Source organism: Eurosta solidaginis, chromosome 4 (assembly GCF_040869045.1).
Source record: "Eurosta solidaginis isolate ZX-2024a chromosome 4, ASM4086904v1, whole genome shotgun sequence".
Classification (NCBI taxonomy): Eukaryota; Metazoa; Arthropoda; class Insecta; order Diptera; family Tephritidae; genus Eurosta; species Eurosta solidaginis.
In genome coordinates this window covers 34,867,044-34,892,719 of record NC_090322.1, presented here as the reverse complement: position 1 = coordinate 34,892,719, position 25,676 = coordinate 34,867,044, and the positions used below count along the sequence as shown (strand labels likewise).

General features: G+C 39.6%; 1 protein-coding gene across 13 annotated transcripts in view; it reads right to left on the bottom strand.

Moving 5' to 3' along the window:
* Nucleotides 1-4,799: 4,799 nt before the first annotated feature.
* Nucleotides 4,800-25,676, bottom strand: part of LOC137249596 (platelet binding protein GspB-like) — a 35,231-nt gene continuing 14,354 nt past the window's right edge. For 3 of the 13 annotated variants that reach the window (XR_010952441.1, XR_010952442.1, XR_010952443.1), the window contains one exon: nucleotides 6,168-9,969. Coding sequence is in view for 3 of the 13 variants with exons in the window: in XM_067781229.1 (XP_067637330.1) it covers nucleotides 9,707-9,757; nucleotides 9,823-9,969 (198 nt within the window). In the remaining 10 variants the exon portion in view is untranslated. Of the gene's footprint in view, nucleotides 4,915-6,167; nucleotides 9,970-10,185; nucleotides 11,963-25,676 lie in introns of those variants that run through there. The other 10 variants (XR_010952446.1, XM_067781229.1, XR_010952444.1 and 7 more) reach the window with 7 other exon arrangements.

The following is a 25,676-nucleotide window of genomic DNA, read 5'->3' as shown; positions in this document are numbered from 1 at the left end:
ATATTTCGCTGTAATTCGATCGAAGTCAAGCGTGATCAGTTTTTCTCGGACGAGTTTCTCTGTCGCTTTAAAATTGGTGCCGTTATCGGAAAAGATCTCCACTGGAGTACCACGACGTGCCATGCAGTTTCTAAGAGCCATAATACAAGAATTTGTATCGAGACCATGAGCGATTTCAAAATGTACTGCCCGGAGTGTCAAGCAAGTATAAAGCACTCCCCATCTTTTCTCCTTATGTCTCCCTACGTTGACAAGTATTGGACCAAAATAATCGACGTCTGTGAATGTGAAGGGTCTAGTAAAACTGGCTAATCTTGCAGCTGGTATCGGCGACATTTGTGGAGGTTCTGGTAAGGCGTTGTTAATTTTGCACCTCTGGCACCGATTTTCGTATTTTATTGTACAATACTCGTAGACGCGGAATACAATATTTGCCTTTGACATTATTAATGACTGTTTCGTGTGCCATATGATGGTTCTTTTCGTGGTAATCTCTAACAATCAAAAACGTTAAGTAGCTTTCTCTCGGCAGTACGATGGTATCCGTGTGCTCGTTAATTGAATCTAATCTGCTTCGTATGCGCAGAATACCTTTGTCGTCGAGATAAGCGTTAAGCCGATATAATTTGCTTTGCTTGCTCAGCGTGTGACCCGCATACAGTACATTAATTTCCGATGAGTAAATTTCAGCTTGTGCTTGTTTGAACAGAATATTTTCGGCGATCTCAATCATATCTGGTGTAACTTCTTTTGGCATGATGCGCCTTACTCGTCTGGATTTTAACTTGAATATGTACAAGATGAAGGTCGCAACTGCTCTATATAGATTGCGCCACTTTGAAAAATACTTAACATTGAGAGCTATTGGTGCGACTTTATAGATTACGCATACTCGCTTTCGAAGCTCGGTGGTATCTAATACCTCGCTATGCATATCGGAACTCGGCCACATGTTACTATGTAGAAATAAGAAGTTAGGCCCTTTCAGCCATTGTTTGTCATCGACTGCGCTGTTGATTTTTGTGTCTAGATCGGCTACGTTCAGCTTCGTAGGAACCCAGCGCCACTGTTTGCTGTCGGAACTCTCTAGGATCTCTCCGACGCGATGCATTACGAATTGCTGAAAGCTGCGTGGGTCCATATTAAGCCATTGCAGTACGGTTTTGGAATCTGACCAATACGTGGTGTTTCGATGTTCAAGCCCACGTATTTTTATTACCTTTTGCGTCAAGCGTACTCCCACTACGGCGGCTTGCAGTTCCAAACGAGGAATAGAGATTGGTTTTAATGGGGCGACTTTACTTTTTGCCGCTCTCAATGACACGTCGACGTCGTCTCCTTGGCGTACCCTCACATAGCAAACTGCAGCATAGGCATGTTCGCTGGAATCAACGAACGTATGAATGCCGACGTCGGTAGCGAATTTCAGATTACGTGAGTAGCATCTCTGAATTTCCACCGCTTCAATCGGTGGTAAAAGTTGCCCCATTTTAACCAGTCTTCGTATAGTGTCTCGGGAAGTTCTTCATCCCACCCAATATTTGCTCGCCAGACTCGTTGGATCAATATTTTTAGCCCCACTGTATAGCGTGCTAACAACCCCAAGAGATCGAAAACCGACATCAGTACTTGGAGTACTTCCCTTTTAGTTGGAACTACGTCCTGTGTGAACAGATCTCGACGCAGTCGGGTGAACCTGAGAATAAATTTAAAAACGTCAGACTGTGGTTCCCAATACATACCTAGTATTTTTTCGGTATCTCCAAACTGGACTGATGTTTGCACGCCTGAGTTGCCGCCAAGTAGCTTTGCTAGAACAACTACTGAATTTGATGCCCAATTACGTATTTCGAATCCGCCGGCTAGATGGACTTTACGGACTTGTTCCGCTACCTCCAAGGCTGCCTCGTCGTTGTCTGCCGTGTCAATGTAATCGTCGACATAATGCGCATTGTTGGTGGCTTCATATGCGCGTGGATATATGTTGCGATACTCCTCTGCATTTTTATTTCGGACATAATGGGCGATACAGGGCCCGCAACTTATGCCGAAAGCCATTGCGCGCATAACGTATACCTTTGTTTGGTTGTTCGACTTATCGTACCATATGAACCGTTGTGCGTGCATGTCTTCATCGCGGATGTTAATTCTGTGAAACATCTCCGCGATGTCACCGCACACGGCCACCTGACCAACTCTGAATGCTAGAAGTACCTCTACAAGTGGTTTTAGTAAATCCGGCCCTGTTAGCAAAAAGTCATTTAATGATTTGCCATGAGACTTTGCGGCGGCGCCCCACACAAGTCGCACCTTATTTGGTTTATTGGGATTAAGAGTTTTAAGTATTGGTAAATACCTAGTGCGGTCAGGCTTAATTGCCATTTCGTTTTCTGATAGTTGTAGCGCATATCCCTTTCGAATTAGATTGTCTGTTTGATCGTTGATTTTATCGACAGATTTTGTTTTTTAAACATGTAAGACGGTTGAATGCGTTCGTGTAGCTTTCGGGTAGCGACTCGTTTTCGTTGCGCCACAAAAGGCCAATTTCAAAACGTCCATCTGTTTTTGTGCAAGTTCGACCTAGAATTTCCATAGCCTTCTTATCATCATTAGACTGCAGATTGTGTGGTTTTACTGCTTCTAGATTAAAACTATCTTTAACGACGTCGTTGAGCTCTTGCCACCCACAATCACAGTGATGCATCGTCACGTAGCTCTCTGCATTCGAAGTGCCTTGAACGCCCCATCACAACAAACATTTTGACGCGATAGGTTCGCTTCGCTTGCCTTCGCGTATTTTACGCGGAACAGCAATTTTCCAATTATCGGTGCCGATGAGCAGCATCGGTCGAATGTCCGAATATGACGGCAGAGGAATACCTCTTAGGTGCGAATACTTAGATTGAAGCCCTTCTGCGTTCATGGATTGCTTGGGCAAAGCGATGTTTTCAACCGTATGCACGTCATTGAGCCAATACAGCTTACTACTATTTAGTGCGGAAATTTTAATCGACGCTCGCACCGAATTATTTTCATTACGCGTAGTATTGCTGGTCCATTGCAAACATATCGGTGCTGGAACCCCTTTAACACCGAGCTCTCGGAACATCGACTCGTCTATAAGCGTTACGGAAGACCCTTCGTCCAAAAATGCAAACACTTCGACAGTCTTTCCAGCTGAATGTAGGTTTACTGGCATAATACGAAAGTATTGTGTACTATGCTTGCCGCTCTGATGCGTACTTACAACTGCTTGATCATTGCTCTTGTTTTCAGATTTTTGTGTACGATCGCTGTGAAACAACGGGTGATGTTTTAACATACAGCCATTTACGCCGCACTTCTTTTTTGAAAAACAACTTTTGCGGTGACTTTTGAGACACGTGTAACAAGCCTTATTGGCCTTCACCATGTTCCACCTTTCTTTTTCCGATGCGTTTTGAAACTGTGTACAGTGCGCAGCGGAATGGTCCGATGCGCCACACGCAATACATTTCATGGTCTGCTTTGGTTGAGATTCGATAACGTTGCTTTGAACCTCTTTAGACTGAGTCTTTAATCCGCGGCTGTCGTTGCTACTATGCGTGTTTATTGAGCCCGTTTTGTACATAAACGCTGGCGACACAACTGTTGATGCCGCTTCGGCTATACGATACAACCAATCGCTGAATACCTTGATGGATGGTGAAACATTGTCGCGAGGATACATCGCCCAGTTGAGCTTGTGGTGATTTGGCAATTTGTCTACAAGTTCTTTTACCAGCATTGGGTTGTTTAGATGTGCTTCGAGTTTGCACGTCTCCATTGTCGCGCAGATGTTACGCACCGCGAGTGCAAATTCTATAAGTGACTCAAGTTTATCTTTCGGACAAGGAATCTTTCGTACCTTGTCGATCATCCTCTCCAAGATATGTTCTGGCCTACAAAAAAACATTTTTAATGTGTTTATGATATCCAGAACCATCGCCGGCAAGAGAAGTTTATCTTTCACCAAATCACGTGCCTGCCCTTTTAGACACCTTTGTAGCCGGAGCATATTTTCGACATCTGAAAACCCAGCGACGGATGTGCTGTGGTCGAATGTACTTATAAACATCGGCCACTCTTCCGGGTCACCACTGAACGTTGGTAAGTCTTTGGGGATGGCTTGCCTTGCAGCTATTTGAGCACTTGATGGCCGATTGTTTGATGCATGTTGCATCGATGATAAAAAATTCGACGATGATAAACCAGCGTTGTTCATCTGTGAAAGTATGTTATATTTTTGTTATATAAATCGTTCCTCGGCGGCTCTTCGCTCTTCGAGCATGGCCAGCATGAGCCTTTGTTGATCACCAGGTTCGTTCATAGCATTGCGTGGTACTGCGGCTAATTTTAGTGAGCTAGTATCGCTCTGATTTTCGAGGTTGGCATTAATCGATGTGGTCGCTGGTGCTGGTGTAGCAGCCGATGTTGTTGTTATTGTTGTAGTTGCTGGCTGCATTGCGTTTGCAGAAGTGTGTGGTGCGCCCACACTAGGTGCCCGAGTACAGGAAGGACAACTCCAGTCGCTATCTTGCACGCTAGCGTCTACTGCAGCACATTCGAAATGGAACCATAGTTCGCAGTCGCCGCACTGCACCCAATCCTCAGTACCACTAGCATCTGCCTTTTTTCCGCAGACATTACAAATGCACATGCTTGATGATGAAATATATTAAGTTGAGACTCCTGAAATACGAACACGCGTTTACAAGCGTTAAATCGCAAATGGATCGATTCGCAAATAAAATGTACGCTTTTAAATGCGGATGCTGTTGATTTTATTGGATTTTATTCTTGCGAATGCCTTCGTAGTTGCCGCTTTTTCTATCAAAGTTTTGGCGGCACGTGCGTTACCGAAGATTGGTCTGTATAGCTAATCCAAGTAATAATCTCCAATCGCAATTAAAATTTTTAAATAATTGTTCACGGAGTAAGAGAAAGAATATTGTTTTCAAGCAAGCTAAATTTAACGTTATTATTTATTAATTTACAATATAATTAATAGCGCAGCAGGCTTTAAAAATTTTAATCTATCTTCCCTCTCTTCTCTCTTTTTATCAAGTGACGATGACAATTACCAACTCTTGCCCGAATATGACATTCGTTCAGAGTTGCCTGAGAGAAGATAGACTTTTAGGGTTTCCAAGCCTGCATTAAATAAGTACAAGGTTTAATATTACAAATGAATTCAACTAATATCATGTTCACATTAAGTGTTAATTATGGCGGTAACACTCATTCCTCGTGGCATGCACTACTACTTTTCGACGACTATCATTTTGTTGCAGGGTACAAACTAGGTTCGCTAAATCGCTGAGCCAATTGCTGAAATCGACTACGGTTGAATACGGTTTAAGCGCGGCGGCATACCTAGCCCACTCTAATCTTTTACTAACGGGTAGCTTGCTTATTAATTCCTCCAATAGGGTAGGGTTGGACAAATGTTGCACCCCATTGACAGACTGTAGGAACACAGAGAGATTTTTGGCCTTTGTTGCGAATGGTATCAGCTTTTCTATGGCGGACTCCGAAATAGGCTTGATTCCTTTCAGCTGCTGAACATGGCTACTTATAAGCGACTCCGGCCGACCAAATCGAAATCGTAGTTCCTCCATAACTGCATTCACATTATTCGGATGGATGAGCAACGATTTGACCACTTCCCTAGCCTCACCCTTTAAAGATTTTAAAAGCCGTTGATTATTTTCTAGGTTAGTATAACCATACGCAGCAGTTGACTGAGTGAACGAACTTGAAAACAATGGCCAGTCTTCCGGTTGACCACTAAACTCAGGCAAGTTGTAACGTACACCTTTTAGAGGTGAATCCGCCCTTTGCGCAATCAAGGTGGAATGTCCCCCAGCTAGCTCAGGGCGAGAGGTCGGGGCCCTTAACCCTTGTCCACCTTGATGCGGGGCGGATGTCACAATCATCGTCATCTGACTTCCGTTCAACCTCTTCGGATTCACTTACCCACCGCACACCAGGAATCCCACCCAACCTTGGACCGCTCGCATCGCGCAACCTATTCTGCGGTCACCCTAATGCCATGCTCCATGCTCCTACTTACCTCCTCATCATTCCATCCTTACTCCCGCCCCAAAATAATTTAGCAAGCCATATTACTTCTCTTTTCACTTCAATAACGCATTTTTAATAAACATAATCTTAAAATCTATACAAGAATGAAATAAAATCTTATGCAAAAAGAATCAAGCTTCGTTTGGATTCAATAATATTTTTCTTCAAACAACTTAATTTATATATACATGTATGTAAATTTGAGTTTAACACATATGGTTTCTTTCCTCGCAAAAAAATGTATGTCTTTACACAGACATATAAAAGAAGAAAAAACGTATTAAAAACAGTACTTATGAACGTATAAAGAGGCCTATAAATATAACAAATCTAAAAAGAATCAAAATGTGCCCATAAATTCCATACAAAAAAAAATGTATGATAAATATTCCTTTCGACTATATTTCTGGGTCTTTCCGTCGCCAAAATCACCAAACTCTTAGCTACTCAATTGGAGTTATATAAAAAAAGAGTTTTAAAACACACCCTAATGCCTGCCTAAAAGAGCTCTTTTACGTGGGGATTGGGGGGCTTATTGATGCAGGGTTGATACCCTTTCTGCAACAAAAAAAAAGTAAAACAGAAAAAAAAGAGCCTTATTAGTCGTTCTGGTATATTTTGTGACTGATAGACACCTTACAATTTTATAAAAATTTTGATCTATTATGAACATTATGTTTGAGACTAAAACGGATAAGATTTATAGTGACTCGGATATATGTCAATGCACATCAATGTGAAATTCAACTTTTATACAATTTAAAATTTGGGGTAAGAAAAAAGCAATTTTTAGACTACCTTGACTCGTTTGTTAATTTCTATCTACCATAAAAAGCTTATGTACACATTACATATGGTGAACTTTTTGCTGAATGCTATAACGTTGTAGGTCGCTCCAACGTTAGGGCAAATGGCTAGGTGAATAGACAAATCCAATTGGACGCAGTTTTCCGAGATGCAAATAAAAGGATTTATGGGTGATGAGATTGCAATATCAAAATATGATGAGATGCAATTACGTTTTGTTCGATGAAAATGTTGTATGGTGGCATTTGTGTTAAAATGGTGTTGAATTTGTAAAAATTGTTGATACTCGCAACAAGTTGATATTGAAGTTGCGAAAACAAATTTTTGCATTTAAAAACAAGGATGTTGAAGTTGAAAAAAAATTGCGATTCCCTGGCGCTTGAAAAAGGCTTCACTGGCCACCTTCGGTTCCCACTACGAGAATAAAATCTCAATTAGCGCCAATTACATTTTTTTATTAAGGCTCCCAAAGCCGATTTGGCGTTCACGCGCCTTATGTCACACATACGTTAATATTATTTGCCCTCATACCTACACGCAATATGAAACGAATGTATCCATAAAAATTTATTATTTTAATCAAAAAAAAAATCAAAAAGATAGTAATCTCAGAATTTGGGATTACGCAAAAAAACAATGATTGAGTGGGAATCTTCATTCAGGACAATCCGTGCCTGCGGATTTATTGAGGAGGCTGGTGACCGAAGTCGAAATTGAGGTCGCGTGAACGCCAAACGGCGCGAAAGTCTACATGATTAAAAAAAATCTTTATACTTTAAAAACTCACCAGGTGAACAAATATTCCACATCCTTATGCAGCAAAGAAATCCTGTCCTGGGGGGTTGGGTTTTGTGTCGCCTTTTTCCTTTAAAATTACCGACCGAAACCGCTTTTTTAATTGAAGGCAATTTGCCTTATATCAAAACTTAAAAATTATTGCTATCGGCACTACACTAATCCTTTCTGGATCTTCGCGCACAGGGAATTTTAAAACTTTATCACACGCAAAAACCAAAAGGTTTTTTCCTTTTATAAGCGGAGCGCGCACTTTAGCCCGATATGCTGCTATATTTTACTTTACTTTTGTTCTCCTCCAGTTACCCCTTTTATACTATCCAAACCGCTGAATAGAACCGTTTCCATTTGCCGTTTCCCACGGTCTTTCTCTTGTCTATCGCAATCATGACCACCCTATATCTATCCCTGTCCTTATTCTCACCATATCATGCACGCCCATCCGGCAACCTTACCATTAAAGCTTTTTTCGTCATTGTGAATTTATGTGAGTTCACAATGGTGTTTTTGGGCACTTTCATCTGACGTTTCTCGTGTTTACATTTTTGGTAAACACGATTTTTATAAGTTTTATTATGAATAAAGTCTAGTTGAGGGATCGCCTGCTCCCAAAAAAAAATACCGCGTATTAATCTCGAGAACAATACTCCGAAGGCGAAAAATAAAAATTGTATCTCTGTCCGGAGATATTTGCAGTGGAAGTTGTGGGTCCCTGAAGCTCTGACGTCAACTCTCATCGAAAACTCACATTGTCCAGAGATAGCTGCGCACGGGGGTATGGCGAAAACTCTACATAGACTTAGGAGGTTGTACTATTGGCCTAACATGGTGGTACAGGTTCGCAACTTTGTGCGAGAATGCCAGACCTGTAAGGAAACAAAACCTTGTAATGCAATCTTAAAGCCAGGGATCGGAAAAGAGGTGGTAACAGTCCGCCCATTTCAGAAATTATACATTTACTTCTTAGGCAAATATCCGAGGTCGAAACGCGGCAACTGTTTTAGTTTTATCGTTGTCGATCATTTTTCAAAGTTTATTTTTTTAAAGGCAATGCGCGAAGCCACCGCAAGCAATGTGGTTAAGTTCTTAACCGAAGAAATTTTTCATAAGTTTGGTGTTCCGGAAATAGTACATTCCGATAACGGCAAACAATTTGTATCCAAACAGTACTCGGAGCTGTTGGAAACGTACAGGGTTAGACACATAAAAACAGCCTTTTATTCACCGCAGTCAAATGCTGCTGAAATGGCGAACCAGTCTGTTTTAGCTGCCATCAGAACATATCTAGAAAATGACCATCGAGATTGGGACTTGTACCTAACTGAAATCGAATGTTCTCTTCGGAGTGCAGTGCATTCCGTGACCGGAGTGTCGCCATACTTTGCACTCTTCGGATTCAATATGTTCACGAACGGCTCAGATTATGCCCTCGCAAGGAAATTGAGTTGTCTTAACGACAATGAAATGTTCGTACTTGATCACAGTGACAAGCTTAGATTAATGCGCGAGAAGATAAAAGAAAACTTACATGAAGCGTATGAAAGTAACGCGGCGCGTTACAACAAAAGAATCCGCGATATACAATTTAAGCCTGGCCAAGAAATCTACAAACGGAACTTTGCACTTAGCGACTTTAAACAAAATGTAAACGCTAAATTTTGTCGCAAGTTCACTAAGTGTCGAATTACTAAGGCGCTAGGTAACAATATGTACTTGTTAGAGTCGTTGGCAGGGAAGAGTTTAGGGGCCTGGCACGCCAAGGACCTTAAACAGTAATCGAATCCTACAGAACCTAATGCTAAACTTAATACTAATCAATTTAATACTAGTTAACCGAGAACTAAATAACTTACGGTTAAATAACTTAAAACTACATTATTGTGTACTATATAACGTAATACTAAAACGCCTCGTTGTAACCTGAAAATAATACAAAATTTTATTAAATGTATACAAAGATATCTCGTTACTTGCGTAAATACCACCCCGTCGACGAGGGTCAAGTCGGCGGGGAAGGACGGGTCCAAAAAAGCGCTCGTTCCAAGTTTACCTAAAATGACCGCAAAAGAACACACAAAGTAATAACCCTTATACACACGTTATAAGTATTTATACTTTCCGTAACATATGCCCGGCTGAGCTCTCGTGGCAGGAGACGTTGTCAGGGTGTGGGTGTTCCCCGCGTTGGGCTTGAATCGCACCTTGTCCCGCTCGATTGTGGCAGCAGGTAGCAAAGAGCCCAAAGCCGGATCTTCCCAAGGTCTGAACAGAAAAAGAAATAAAAGAAAGAAAAACCATTTTTATTATTTTTGGGCATTAATCACTTATATAAGTACACAATTTTTGTTGGTGGGTATCCCAAACCATAAAATTCCAACCATATGAAAATCGGTTTAAACTCGTCTGCAAATATCTTGCGACAGGTATGAAACCCTGGATTTCCGCTCTCGGGGTCCTGATCCTAGGCCTAAAGCGCACCTTTTGACACCTCGAGAAAGTTTTGGACGAGTCTGGGCAGTTGTAAAGAATTACCGTAGCCGCCATCACAGATAACCCAGATGCACAACTTAGCGCATATAAATTTCACTGCAGGGACGCGCCGTTTATTTTTAGTATAAAAAGAGCACACGCGTACTAAAATTATTTAAATAATCACGCGAAAATTAAAAAATCGTCGCGGACATAAATTCGCACAACACAAATAAAAATGTAAACAAACGCGAAATGTCAAATTGAAGTAAACCAACAAAATTCCCAAAATGGGGAAATTTGCAAAAGCTCGATTCCAAACGTTGCCGGATGAGGGGTAAGGGTGTGATGAAAATCGGAAAAGGATGGATATAGGGTGGAAATGGTTGCGGTGGGTTTGAGGATGACGAGATAAAACGGCACATGAAAACGGTGTCCCTTATGGATACCGGCTATATAAGAAGGGATAACTGTAGAAAAAGAGTATAGTTGTTGAAATATAGCAGCATACAAGTCTGCAGCGCGCCGCTCGCCTACAGAAATTTTCAATATTAATAAATTTTAATAGTAAAAAGTATATCCCTGTGCGCGAAATGTTAACCCCGTTTTAAATTGGAAAATAAAAGTGGTGCTTTGTTTTATTAAAATAAAGTTATGAACATAAAACAAAAATAAAAAAAAACCGTTAAAAGGTAAATCGTGCGCTTGGGCGGCAAACAAATTTTAAATTTAGGCAGGAGCTAAAATCTAGCGGCATAAACGATGTGGAATATCCTGAATCTGGTAAGTGTTATAGTACTATCGCTTTTTTTTATGTGCATATAGGGGCTTTCGCGCCATTTGGGGTTCGCGTAACCTCCATTTCGACTTCGGTCACCAATCTTCTCCAGGAATCCGGCTCTGGCATAATGTGTATGCAGGTCCGGATTTCAGGGAGTGTAAATCCCCACTCCAAATTTCGTAATTTGTATGAAATAATCTTCATGATACATTTTTTTTGTAAATTCATTTTTTTTTGGGATAAATTTCTTTTTTTCTATATCCACCCTAATGCCCAATATTTGACATAACAAGGATATAGGAAATGCTTGAGGAGCGTGAACGCCAAATTGGCGTGAAATCCTCAAATCAATTGTAATTCGCGCTAATAAAACTCCTTCATTCCTCCGTTAGGAGTATCACCACTAATGCCCAAAGGATTTTATATGGCGCCAGGGATAGGTCATTTCATTAAATTTTCGTCAACATTTACAATTTCAATGCTATAAAGGATACGTGTCACCAAATATAACTAGCGAAGACTGCAATCAGGAGTGCTGAATGCATCCAACATCTAGAGCTGGGAAATTAAATAACCGAAACTGGGAAATTAAATAACCAAAAGGTCTCATAGATCATAGAGTTAATATACGTATGAGGGTAGGCTAAATTTAGTTTTTTTTGTGTCCCAATCGCATTTGTTCAAATTTAAATAAAGTCGAAGTGAACTGTGTAAAGTGCTGTTCAGTGACCAAAAAGGGGCCAAATGGCTAGAATTAAATAAATTCATACTTCCGTTTTTTTTTGCAATAGCTGGAAAAACCCAGCTCACACCAATGTCCCTTAACCTCCATAATAGAGCTCTGTTAGGTAGGCAGTAGGGTACTGAATCTAATACGTATTTCGCTCCTATTGAGCGCATGAAAGTTTGGCCTAACTTTGGTGGCCTAAGAAAATATTTTACAGTTTCGTTTTTTTTTTAACAACCGATGTATATTTTAATGTAGTAATGCGATTTGGTGCCGAATTCGTCATAAATTAAGATGTTCTTTTGTCAGAATGATGTATATGGGGTATATGTAAACCATTTGTATAAAAATTTTATTTTGCGAATTTTCACATATACGTTTTTCTTTAACATTACGAATTTTTTTGTGATGATAAACGATTGTATGTATAAGTATAACGTATATATATATAATTCTCGTCGTTTATGAGTCGATTTTTATTTGGAATTTCGTTGTCCTTTTGTACCAGTGATCTATGGTCAAAAAAAAAAAATTTTGTACAAAATTCTGTTTTTTTCACATACATGTAGCCTTCTAGAGGAATAAGTTAAAAACTTTAAATTTTCGAATATAATCATTTTATTGAATTTTTGTATAAAGTTAAGATATTATAAATAAATATGTTAGATTGAAGTTGAAAAGAAAAATGATATAATGGCGTTCTAAACTTAATCGGTAGGGGCGGGGAAGGATGACGCAAGGGTAAGTGAGTAGGGCCATTTTGGAGCAGAGTAAAAGGGGACTCGCTGCCAGGCAGAAACTCGAGCGGTCCAAGGTAGGGTGGGCTTCTTGCGAGGGAGATGCACGGATGTAAGTATAATGATGATTGTGACATCCACCCCGCATCAAGGTGGACAAGGGTTAAGGGCCCCGACCTCTCGCCCTGAGCTAGCTGGGGGACATTCCACCTTGATTGCGCAAAGGGGCGGATTCACCCTCTAAAGGTGTACGTTACATTAAATTATGGCGCCCAATCAAAACAAATAGATGGGCTGCTATACTAAATATATAGCGCCCAAAAAGACGAACTTCTTTTAAATACCACATACATATATATATGGAAAAAAATGGGATTGTTTGGATTTTTCAGCAGCGCCGCTGATTGAAATTGGCGCCCACCAATGAGTAAATCTCGAATTCGAATATAACATCCAATTCGACGTAAATAGCCAAATGCTCATTTTACAAATACAAATAAATTTCAATCGTTAAAATATACATACACATTGTGGCGTATACAATCATTAAATTAAACGGGTCTGGCCATATGTGAACAACACCCTGTCTCGGTGACTTATTTATGGTGTTTGATCCGAGAAGTTAATTGCACCGAGACAGAAGTTGGCAGCAGATGGCAGACCCTAGTAATAGCCCATAGATGGCATAGTCGCATTGGGGTGGCCGGCTATTTGCATCTTTTCGAATTTCTAACATTTTTTTTTCTTTTTGATTCATTACAATACCATCAATTTTTTTTTTAGCTTCAGATAAAAGGGAAGTCCTTATTAAGTTTTTTTGTTAATATGTTGCTCCTTAATTATGGAAATTATACAATATGACCTCAAGCGGTTAGCTACATAAAGCTAGTGTTGCATAATGTATACAAATTTTAAAACATATCCACATATTGATTTTTTTTGAAATACTGAAGTGCATACACCCTCGTAGGAATGCAAGAGTTTGCTCCAATGACTCCTAACATCAAAAAAAAAAAAATTCTTTTGATAGGCCTGAACGTCATCAATTTTCTTTGAGGAAACAATTGAAATTAAATAGTTGAAATAGATTCTTGAAATCGATCGAATTCAAATTATACATTTTTTTGATATAAAAATCTTTTTTTTTTTGAAACAATTTGCAAGCGGATTTGAAATTGAGTTACCTTTTTTTTGGGCGAAACAAAGGTTGAAAATAGGCTGTGCGATAGGTGTAAAACACGAATCGTATGGGTCGCTTCGAACCTTATAACACCCGATACAAGACTAAGCAAGTAAATAAACTAAAATCTTCCAACATGGCGAACTCCCATGACACGACCTTTGTAGATCTTTCTGATCGATTCGGAGGCGGTAGCACAGCCGTAGCCGCAGGCGGAGAGAATAAGCAAGCGAATACTAATAACCTTTCAACAGAGCCAAAGAGGAACACCGGTACGATTTCGAAAACACCGAAAGAGCAATCGCAACCATTACCAGCTCCACCGGCTAATCTGAATTTCCCACCACCTACTGCTACCAATACTATCGAGCCAAATCGCGCTTCTGTAAGCAACCCTCGTGGGCTTAGGGATGAGTTAGCACCAATTCTAAAAGAATTGATGGTCGAGGCGAAACAAGCCATTATGACAGAAATTCGCGAAAGTTTACCGGAGTTAACTAGGGCAGGTCCAAATACGGAGGCAGCATTAGAGCAGTCAGGGGGCAACGATAGGGTTCGTAATCGAAATAATAAATGACGAAGACACAACTCAAGTATCGAATCCCGTGATTCCAGGCGATCCATTAATTTGGCTACACACGCTAATACTAATAATCATGACATGGGTGGCAACAACAATCACCACATGGTCAGTGCAGCAGTCTACACGCGCAACAACCCACCACCAGCTCGTCAACCTCGTATAGTCGAAGAAAAGGAATCAGCAACTACCTCCGCAGGGCGTCAAGAAGTGTCAGAAATAAGGGATAGGGAAGTGTCCAGGCCAGACATTAAGGTAGACAAATGGGGACTAGATTTTAAAGGGCATCGCGATGCCATGCCAGTCGAGGACTTTATATTCCGACTAGAATACCTAAAGACTCAATATGGGTGTACATGGAATGAAATAATTCGCGATTTCCATCGATTGCTGAGCGGCGAAGCACGCGAGTGGTACTGGCTTTATATAAAGTCGCACGGCCGAGTCGATTGGCCGAGTTTACAGCTCGCGCTGCTACGCCAATATTCATCACAACGTACAGATTTTGAGATCCTTAGGGAATTGACAAAGAGGAAGCAAAAGCCGGGAGAAAATATAGACGAGTATTTTCACGCAGTTGGTATTTTACGTTCGCGACTCAAAAATCCGATACCCGAATACGAGATAGTACGATTAGTAAAAGGGAACTTGCGCGAATCGTTAGCTAAAATGGTCTACCCTATTTCGGCATATTCCTTAGACCAATTACAAATGGAATGCAAGGAGGTTGAGCGATGCTTTCCGCGCCGTGACCGCACGCCGTTGAGTACTTTTACGCAACGCACACAATATGTGAATGAAGTTTACCAATCAGAAGATGATGAGCGTTTTACTCCCGGTGATGAGGGTTAAGTCACCGTGGAGGAAATACGTCATCAGTCGTCAAATGAGCAGGCGGGCGTTCACAGAAACGTTTCGTGCTGGAATTGTGGCGCTGACGGCCACTTTTTCACTGAATGTATGTCGCTTCAGCGACTCATTTTCTGCTACAAATGTGGCAAACAGGATGTTATCACTCCTAAATGCCCAATGTGTAACCCAGCGGGAAACGCTTCACGGAACGCGATTGGGACGTGGGAATCGCGCTCCACCCAAACCTCGTCAAAGTAGACGCGTCAACAAATACAGAACCGTATATAGAATCAGCAAGTATAACTGATATTTGAACTTTTAATAAAAACACAGAAACCGTAAAGCCATCAAAGACAGGGAAGGAAAATACGATATCCTATGAAGAACGACTTAGGAAATACCTCGAAACTCGGGAAAGAATTTTTGCCGAAAGCATTGTTATGAGACGTCGGGCAGTTTCGCGTAAAATTCAGAAGGAAAGGAACGATTTAAAAAGAGGAAGAAACTCCGACAGAAAGTAGTGGCATCTATTAAGAAAATAAGTACCACAGACCCGCGTGTGGATGCGGATATAGATATAATGGGTATACAAACACGCGGCTTACTAGATACTGGCGCCTCCGTCTGCATTCTAGGCCGCGGCTGTCGGGAGCTTGTAGAAGAATTAGGAGTTCCTATCGAACGTTATGTATCTTCTGTCAGGCGGCCGCAGACATAATGTTTTAGGCAAAATAACTTTGCCGGTAAAGTTCAATACGGCAGAACAAAAAATTACATTTTTCTTATGCCCGTACCTAGAGCAAAAGATCTACCTTGGGGTCGACTTTTGGAGGGCGTTTAATTTGGCACCTGATGTTATAACCGTAGATGCAATCGACTTAACAAAAATAGAGGAGGGGATGGTGTCTGAGGAAGACAGGAACGAACGTCGTGTTTTACACAGTTTAACGCCAGAGCAGAAAGAGCGTCTGCAAAACGTAGTTAAGGGTTTTAGGACATGAGAAGATCACGGGTTAGGACGAACTAGCTTGGAAAAGCATACAACAAAGTTGGTCGACGAAGCAGTACCCATTAAGGAGCGACATTACCCTCTTTCGCCGGCTATGCAAGCCATCGTATATGAGGAGGTCGACAAAATGTTAGAGTTGGGCGTAATAGAGGAGAGTGAGTGTCCCTGGAGTAACTGAACGACAGTGGTGAGGAAACCGGGGAAAAATCGCTTTTGTTTAGATGCTCGCAAACTAAACGCCGTCACCGTAAAAGATGCATACCCTTTACAAAATATAGAGGGTATACTAAGTCGCATTGACGACACACACTTTATAAGTAGCGTCGACCTAAAGTTCGCGTTTTGGCAAATCGAGCTAGACGAAGCTAGTAAACCGTATACCGCGTTTACCGTGCCTGGAAGTCCACTCTACTAATTCGTTACAATGCCATTTGGATTGTGCAATGCGGCCCAAAGACTATGTCGCCTAATGGACCGTGTCATTCCACAAAGACTAAAGTCAAATGTTTTTATCTATTTGGATGACTTATTAATCATCGCTCCTGACTTTGACTCACATCTTCGAATTTTACAAGAAGTCGTCATCTGCTTAAGAGACGCGAACCTTACGATTGGGTTGAAAAAATCGAAATTTTGTTTTAAAGAATTGTCATATTTAGGTTATATTGTAGGAGGCGGGATGTTAAAGACAGATCCTGAGAAGGTCAAAGCAATACAGAAAATCCCTGTTCCAAAAACGGTAAAAGAGGTGCGCAGTTTCCTCGGAACTGCAGGATGGTATAGGAGATTTATAAAAGATTTCGCCACAATGGCAGCACCTTTGACAGATTCGTTGAAGAAGGGGAGAAAGTTCGAAATGTCTGAAGAATCAGTGGAAGCATTCAATAGCTTGAAGAGAGCACTCATAAGTGCTCCAGTTCTCAGACACCCTGATTTCTCAAAAAGATTTTTCATACAATGCAATGCATCTGGTTATGGTCTGGGTGCAGTACTCTACCAAAAAGAAAGTGATGATGCAGAAAAGCTAATCGCATACTTCTCACAAAAATTAAACGAGTGTCAAAGAAAATATAGTACAACGGAGAAGGAATGTCTCGCGGCGGTGATGGCCGTTAAGAGATTTCGACCATATATTGACTTAATGCCCTTTACAATAGTGACCGACCACGCTAGCCTTAAATGGCTAATGTCTTTGAAAGATCTAAATGGGAGACTTGCGAGGTGGTCATTACAATTACAAGCTTTTAATTTTGAAATAGAACACCGCAAAGGTGCAGACAATATAGTGGCCGATACGCTCTCGCGTTGTATAGCAGAGATTACAGAATCCCCAATAGCAAATATGGACACAGTTGAGTTCGAATCGAAGGAATATAAAGAATTAACACGATAGAAAATATACAGATAGGTTGCCTGATCTAAAGGTAGAAGACGGCATGGTTTTTAAAAAGTTTTTGTCGAAAAACATAGAACTAGAAGAGAATGAGTGGAAGTTGTGGGTCCGTGAAGCTCTGACGTCAACTCTCATCGAAAACGCACATTGTCCAGAGATAGCTGCGCACGGGGGTATGGCGAAAACTCTACATAGACTTAGGAGGTTGTACTATTGGCCTAACATGGTGGTACAGGTTCGCAACTTTGTGCGAGAATGCCAGACCTGTAAGGAAACAAAACCTTGTAATGCAATCTTAAAGCCAGGGATCGGAAAAGAGGTGGTAACAGTCCGCCCATTTCAGAAATTATACATTGACTTCTTAGGCAAATATCCGAGGTCGAAACGCGGCAACTGTTTTATTTTTATCGTTATCGATCATTTTTCAAAGTTTATTTTTTTAAGGGCAATGGGCGAAGCCACCGCAAGCAATGTGGTTAAGTTCCTAACCGAAGAAATTTTTCATAAGTTTGGTGTTCCGGAAATAGTACATTCCGATAACGGCAAACAATTTGTATCCAAACAGTTCTCGGAGCTGTTGGAAACGTACAGGGTTAGACACCTAAAAACAGCCTTTTATTCACCGCAGTCAAATGCTGCTGAAAGAGCGAACCAGTCTGTTTTAGCTGCCATCAGAACATATCTAGAAAATGACCATCGAGATTGGGACTTGTACCTAACTGAAATCGAATGTTCTCTTCGGAGTGCAGTGCATTCCGTGACCGGAGTGTCGCCATACTTTGCACTATTTGGATTCAATATGTTCACGAACGGCGCAGATTATGCCCTCGCAAGGAAATTGAGTTGTCTTAACGACAATGAAATGTTCGTACTTGATCACAGTGACAAGCTTAGATTAATGCGCGAGAAGATAAAATAAAACTTACATGAAGCGTATGAAAGTAACGCGGTGCGTTACAACAAAAGAATCCGCGATATACAATTTAAGCCTGGCCAAGAAATCTACAAACGGAACTTTGTACTTAGCGACTTTAAGCAAAATGTAAACGCTAAATTTTGTCGTAAGTTCACTAAGTGTCGAATTACTAAGGCGCTAGGTAACAATATGTACTTGTTAGAGTCGTTGGCAGGGAAGAGTTTAGGGGCCTGGCACGCCAAGGACCTTAAACAGTAATCGAATCCTACAGAACCTAATGCTAAACTTAATACTAATCAATTTAATACTAGTTAACCGAAAACTAAATAACTTACGGTTAAATAACTTAAAACTACATTATTGTGTACTATATAACGTAATACTAAAACGCCGCGTTGTAACCTGAAAATAATACAAAATTTTATTAAAAGATATCTCGTTACTTGCGTAAATACCACCCCGTTGACGATGGTCAAGTCGGCGGGGAAGGACGGGTCCAAAAAAGCGGTCCAAAAAAGCGCTCGTTCCAAGTTTACCTAAAATGACCGCAAAAGAACACACAAAGTAATAACCCTTATACACACGTTATAAGTATTTATACTTCCCGTAACATATGCCCGGCTGAGCTCTCGTGGCAGGAGACGTTGTCAGGGTGTGGGTGATCCCCGCGTTGGGCTTGAATCGCACCTTGTCCCGCGCGATTGTGGCAGCAGGGAGCAAAGAGCCCAAAGCCGGAGCTTCCCAAGGTCCGAACTGAAAAAGAAATAAAAGAAAGAAAAACCATTTTTATTATTTTTGGGCATTAATCACTTATATAAGTGCACAATTTTTTTTGGTGGGTATCCCAAACCATAAAATTCCAACCATATGAAAATCGGTTTAAACTCGTCTGCAAATATCTTGCGACAGGTATGAAACCCTGGATTTCCGCTCTCGGGGTCCTGATCTTAGGTTTAAAGCGCACCTTTTGACACCTCGAGAAAGTTTTGGACGAGTCTGGGCAGTTGTAAAGAATTACCGTAGCCGCCATCACAGATAACCCAGATGCACAACTTAGCGCATATAAATTTCACTGCAGGGACGCGCCGTTTATTTTTAGTATAAAAAGAGCACACGTGTACTAAAATTACTTAAATAATCATGCGAAAATTAAAAAATTGTCGCGGACATAAATTCGCACAACACAAATAAAAATGTAAACAAACGCGAAATGTCAAATTGAAGTAAACCAACAAAATTCCCAAAATGGGGAAATTTGCAAAAGCTCGATTCCAAGCATTGCCGGATGAGTGGTAAGGGTGTGGTGAAAATCGGAAAAGGATGGATATAGGGTGGAAATGGTTGCGGTGGGTTTGAGGATGACGAGATAAAACGGCACATGAAAACGGTGTCCCTTATGGATACCGGCTATATAAGAAGGGATAACTGTAGAAAAAGAGTATAGTTGTTGAAATATAGCAGCATACAAGTCTGCAGCGCGCCGCTCGCCTACAGAAATTTTCAATATTAATAAATTTTAATAGTAAAAAGTATATCCCTGTGCGCGAAATGTTAACCCCGTTTTAAATTGGAAAATAAAAGTGGTGCTTTGTTTTATTAAAATAAAGTTATGAACATAAAACAAAAATCAAAAAAAACCATTAAAAGGTAAAAGAGCCTTATACCAATCGTGCGCTCGGGCGGTAAACAAATTTTAATATCTCCGACAATAGCGGACGTAATCATGGACGATTTACTCGATGCCACCATTTTACAATTAAAGAAACTTCACAACATAAATATAAAGTAATATATTTTTAAATTTATGAGCTGAAGGCCAATTTAAATAAAAACACAACTTTTTGTATTATAGTTGTATAATTTATTCTTGTCGATATTTCGGCTTTATTCTAAAGCCATCTTCGGGACTAGGGGTATAAAAAAAAAACAAACCATTAGAACGTATTCTACATAATGTTTACGTATATACATATAATAAGCGACTTACTCATATAAATATGTTCGATCGACTAAATTAGCAATGGCCAAAAATCTGTGTTGAAGGTACAAAAAGCGAAAGCATGAAAAATAAACAAATGTACAGAATACCGCAAATGTAAACAAATTTTCAAGAACAGTAAGTATAAACAAAAATTTTACAATAATAAAATACATTTAACAATAAGACATAACTTAGTATGTATATCAACCCCCTTTTGCTTAGTTGTTGTCTTGAAGTATGCTGGATGCTAAATATTCTTATTTAAGTGAGCGCGGTGTATGTTGCTGTTGTTTCAAAATCAAATTGCGATAAGCACTCGCACAGTGGGCAGTGTCCATTTTAAAATTAATTCGTTTTTCACTAGGAGTGTTCAATATATGTAGCATTTCTAAGGTATAGCGTTTTTGGTAATGTTTTTCCTTCTCCAATATATTTACGTTCTCAAAATCAGGGTGATGTCCTGTATCTTTGCAGTGGGCAGATAGGGCCGTCTTATTTCCTGAAAAACTGTTCCTTAATTTTATGTTTGACCTGTGACCGGAAATCCTTGTCATGAGCTTGAGTTTTGTTGTCCCCACATATACCTTCTCGCATACGCGGGACCCGTCGCCGTTGCATGGGATTCGATAAACTACGTCAGATTTCTCGAACTTGGGGATCTTATCCTTTATGTTATTAAAAACTTGCCTTAGTGTATTTTTGTACGTGAACGCTAGATTATAGCTATCCTTGTCATATAGATTGGAGCTCCTTATCCTCTCCGATAATCCTGGAACATATTCCATTGTCAAATACTTTTTGTTAGCCGCGTCCGTTCTTTTTTCTTCATTATTTTTCGTGGTATGAAAATTGTGGATAAGTCTATTTGTTAACTCTTTGGGAAAGTCGTTCTGTTCCAGGGTTACTTTAATTATTTTAATATTTTTCTCGTGGAAAACCTCATCACTGATTGTGAGAACCCTTCTAATAAAATTTTTCGCCGTGTTTATTATTGTCCTTCTTTCATGCTTGGAGTTGTAGCTTATCAGCCTTCGAGAAGACGTTGGTTTCTGATACCAGTCAATAAGTAACTTATTATTCTTTCTGACTATTAACGTATCGAGGTAGGGGAGTTGACCATCCCTTTCTATTTCTACTGTAAATTGTATGTTCTTGTGGTACGTATTAAGCACGTGGAGCATATTTTGAATGTGTTCTTTTTTGACAACAGCAAAGATGTCGTCCACATATTTTGTTAGCAGCCTTGGGTTTTCTTTGGACTCTAGCTCAAATTTTGTCAGTAGCTCTTCCATAACTATATCCGCTATAACTGGCGAGGCTGGTGACCCCATAGGCATTCCTGACCGTTGCTCATATACTTTGTCATTATATTTAAAATATCTGTTTTCTTTTATGCAAAATTTAACTACTGTTAAGAAAAACTCTTTGTTCATCAACGTATATTCTTTGATATCATTCCACCTCGAGGCTATGATTTCAATCGCCAAATCAACAGGAATACTGGGGAATAACGAAACCACGTCAAATGACACCAAACTCTCATCGTCATAAATGTATGTGTCTTTGACCTTGTCTTTGAATTCTTTGGCATTTTCAACGTTGTATGTAGACGATTTCCTTATATTTTTGAGAACTCGGACAACATATCTGCATAAATTATAGGATGGGGCATCTATAGACGAACAAATCGGACGAAGGGGTATGCCTTCCTTGTGGATTTTTGGCAAACCGTAAATTCTGGGTGTGATAGCGATTTTACACGTCAAATGGTTCTTTTCTTTTTCATCAATGCATCCGTCATTGAACATCTTAAGTACCAATTCGTTGTTCTTGTCCTGTAATTTGTTCGTCGGGTCTCGTTTTAGAACTCTATAAGCGGAAATGTTATTTAATCCTGCATTTTTCTTGAGTATTCCGTCCTGTCCATCACTACAGTGGTGTTACCTTTATCAGCACTGAGTACTAAAAGTTGTTTGTTATTTTTCAGAAATGACTTCGCGGAATGGAGTGTGTGGCATGTGTGGCATGTAAACTTATCTCGCAATGGGGTTGTATTTTTGCTTAAATTATCACCTATCAGAGTCGTTAGATTATTTCTTTCAATTTCTTGCCTCTCTTTATCTTTTACTGTTTGTATCGCATTTTCTCCATCCGCTATAACTTGAAAAATCGGAAATTTTCCTTTCTCTAACGGCATTATATATTTTGGACCTAGAGATAGCAGCCATTGAATATCTTTTGGGATGTCTAAAGATGTATTATTAAAAAACCATTTTGGTACCACCCTAATATTCAATTTATCTTGTTCTTTTTGTCTGAGGATTTCATACTTTTTTGTTTGTGTTTGTTTAACACGGTCCGTGAGATTATGCAACAGAAGTTCCTCACTTTGAAAAAATGTAGCTGAATGCTGAGAGTCGAGAGTATGCTCGATTAGGGCCTTTAAGCCAGTTATCTCTCTTCTCTTTGCTCTATTTTGCTCATGCTTAATACGTATGATAATGTTTAATGTTGAACTTTGTCGATATATGTGGATATGATCTTGGCAAACTTACGTCGTATTTTCTTGCTGCATATGTTGTTGTTTAAAGTGGTCTCGATGTTTTTTATTCAGTTCTTGATGAAGTTGGGAGTTAAACTGCTTCTCTTGCACCTCTCCAAGAATTTTGTTGATTCTGCCAATCTTGTTACATGTCGTGTGATTTGTTGGTAGCGTTTTATGGTTTGTTTGGTCCGAGTATCATATTTCACTTTGATTGTTTTGTACACTTTGTGAGTGTTGTTGTTTTCTTGGTGTGCTCTCCGTTTTAACATTTTGATAAGAATTAATAGCCTTTATATTAAATAATATATTTTTAAATTTATGAGCTGAAGGCCAATTTAAATAAAAACACAACTTTTTGTATTATAGTTGTATAATTTATTCTTGTCGATATTTCGGCTTTATTCTAAAGCCATCTTCGGGACTAGGGGTATAAAAAAAAACAAACCATTAGAACGTATTCTACATAATGTTTACTTATATACATATAATAAGCGACTTACTCATATAAATATGTTCGATCGACTAAATTAGCAATGGCCAAAAATCTGTGTTGAAGGTACAAAAAGCGAAAGCATGAAAAATAAACAAATGTACAGAATACCGCAAATGTAAACAAATTTTCAAGAACAGTAAGTATAAACAAAAATTTTACAATAATAAAATACATGTAACAATAAGACATAACTTAGTATGTATATCAACCCCCTTTTGCTTAGTTGTTGTCTTGAAGTATGCTGGATGCTAAATATTCTTATTTAAGTGAGCGCGGTGTATGTTGCTGTTGTTTCAAAATCAAATTGCGATAAGCACTCGCACAGTGGGCAGTGTCCATTTTAAAATTAATTCGTTTTTCACTAGGAGTGTTCAATATATGTAGCATTTCTAAGGTATAGCGTTTTTGGTAATGTTTTTCCTTCTCCAATATATTTACGTTCTCAAAATCAGGGTGATGTCCTGTATCTTTGCAGTGGGCAGATAGGGCCGTCTTATTTCCTGAAAAACTGTTCCTTAATTTTATGTTTGACCTGTGACCGGAAATCCTTGTCATGAGCTTGAGTTTTGTTGTCCCCACATATACCTTCTCGCATACGTGGGACCCGTCGCCGTTGCATGGGATTCGATAAACTACGTCAGATTTCTCGAACTTGGGGATCTTATCCTTTATGTTATTAAAAACTTGCCTTAGTGTATTTTTGTACGTGAACGCTAGATTATAGCTATCCTTGTCGTATAGATTGGAGCTCCTTATCCTCTCCGATAATCCTGGAACATATTCCATTGTCAATCTCAGCATTCAGCTACATTTTTTCAAAGTGAGGAACTTTTGTTGCATAATCTCACGGACCGTGTTAAACAAACACAAACAAAAAAGTATGAAATCCTCAGACAAAAAGAACAAGATAAATTGAATATTAGGGTGGTACCAAAATGGTTTTTTAATAATACATCTTTAGACATCCCAAAAGATATTCAATGGCTGCTATCTCTAGGTCCAAAATATATAATGCCGTTAGAGAAAGGAAAATTTCCGATTTTTCAAGTTATAGCGGATGGAGAAAATGCGATACAAACAGTAAAAGATAAAGAGAGGCAAGAAATTGAAAGAAATAATCTAACGACTCTGATAGGTGATAATTTAAGCAAAAATACAACCCCATTGCGAGATAAGTTTACATGCCACACATGCCACACACTCCATTCCGCGAAGTCATTTCTGAAAAATAACAAACAACTTTTAGTACTCAGTGCTGATAAAGGTAACACCACTGTAGTGATGGACAGGACGGAATACTCAAGAAAAATGCAGGATTAAATAACATTTCCGCTTATCGAGTTCTAAAACGAGACCCGACGAACAAATTACAGGACAAGAACAACGAATTGGTACTTAAGATGTTCAATGACGGATGCATTGATGAAAAAGAAAAGAACCATTTGACGTGTAAAATCGCTATCACACCCAGAATTTACGGTTTGCCAAAAATCCACAAGGAAGGCATACCCCTTCGTCCGATTTGTTCGTCTATAGATGCCCCATCCTATAATTTATGCAGATATGTTGTCCGAGTTCTCAAAAATATAACGAAATCGTCTACATACAACGTTGAAAATGCCAAAGAATTCAAAGACAAGGTCAAAGACACATACATTTATGACGATGAGAGTTTGGTGTCATTTGACGTGGTTTCGTTATTCCCCAGTATTCCTGTTGATTTGGCGATTGAAATCATAGCCTCGAGGTGGAATGATATCAAAGAATATACGTTGATGAACAAAGAGTTTTTCTTAACAGTAGTTAAATTTTGCATAAAAGAAAACAGATATTTTAAATATAATGACAAAGTATATGAGCAACGGTCAGGAATGCCTATGGGGTCACCAGCCTCGCCAGTTATAGCGGATATAGTTATGGAAGAGCTACTGACAAAATTTGAGCTAGAGTCCAAAGAAAACCCAAGGCTGCTAACAAAATATGTGGACGACATCTTTGCTGTTGTCAAAAAAGAACACATTCAAAATATGCTCCACGTGCTTAATACGTACCACAAGAACATACAATTTACAGTAGAAATAGAAAGGGATGGTCAACTCCCCTACCTCGATACGTTAATGGTCAGAAAGAATAATAAGTTACTTATTGACTGGTATCAGAAACCAACGTCTTCTGGAAGGCTGATAAGCTACAACTCCAAGCATGAAAGAAGGACAATAATAAACACGGCGAAAAATTTTATTAGAAGGGTTCTCACAATCAGTGATGAGGTTTTCCACGAGAAAAATATTAAAATAATTAAAGTA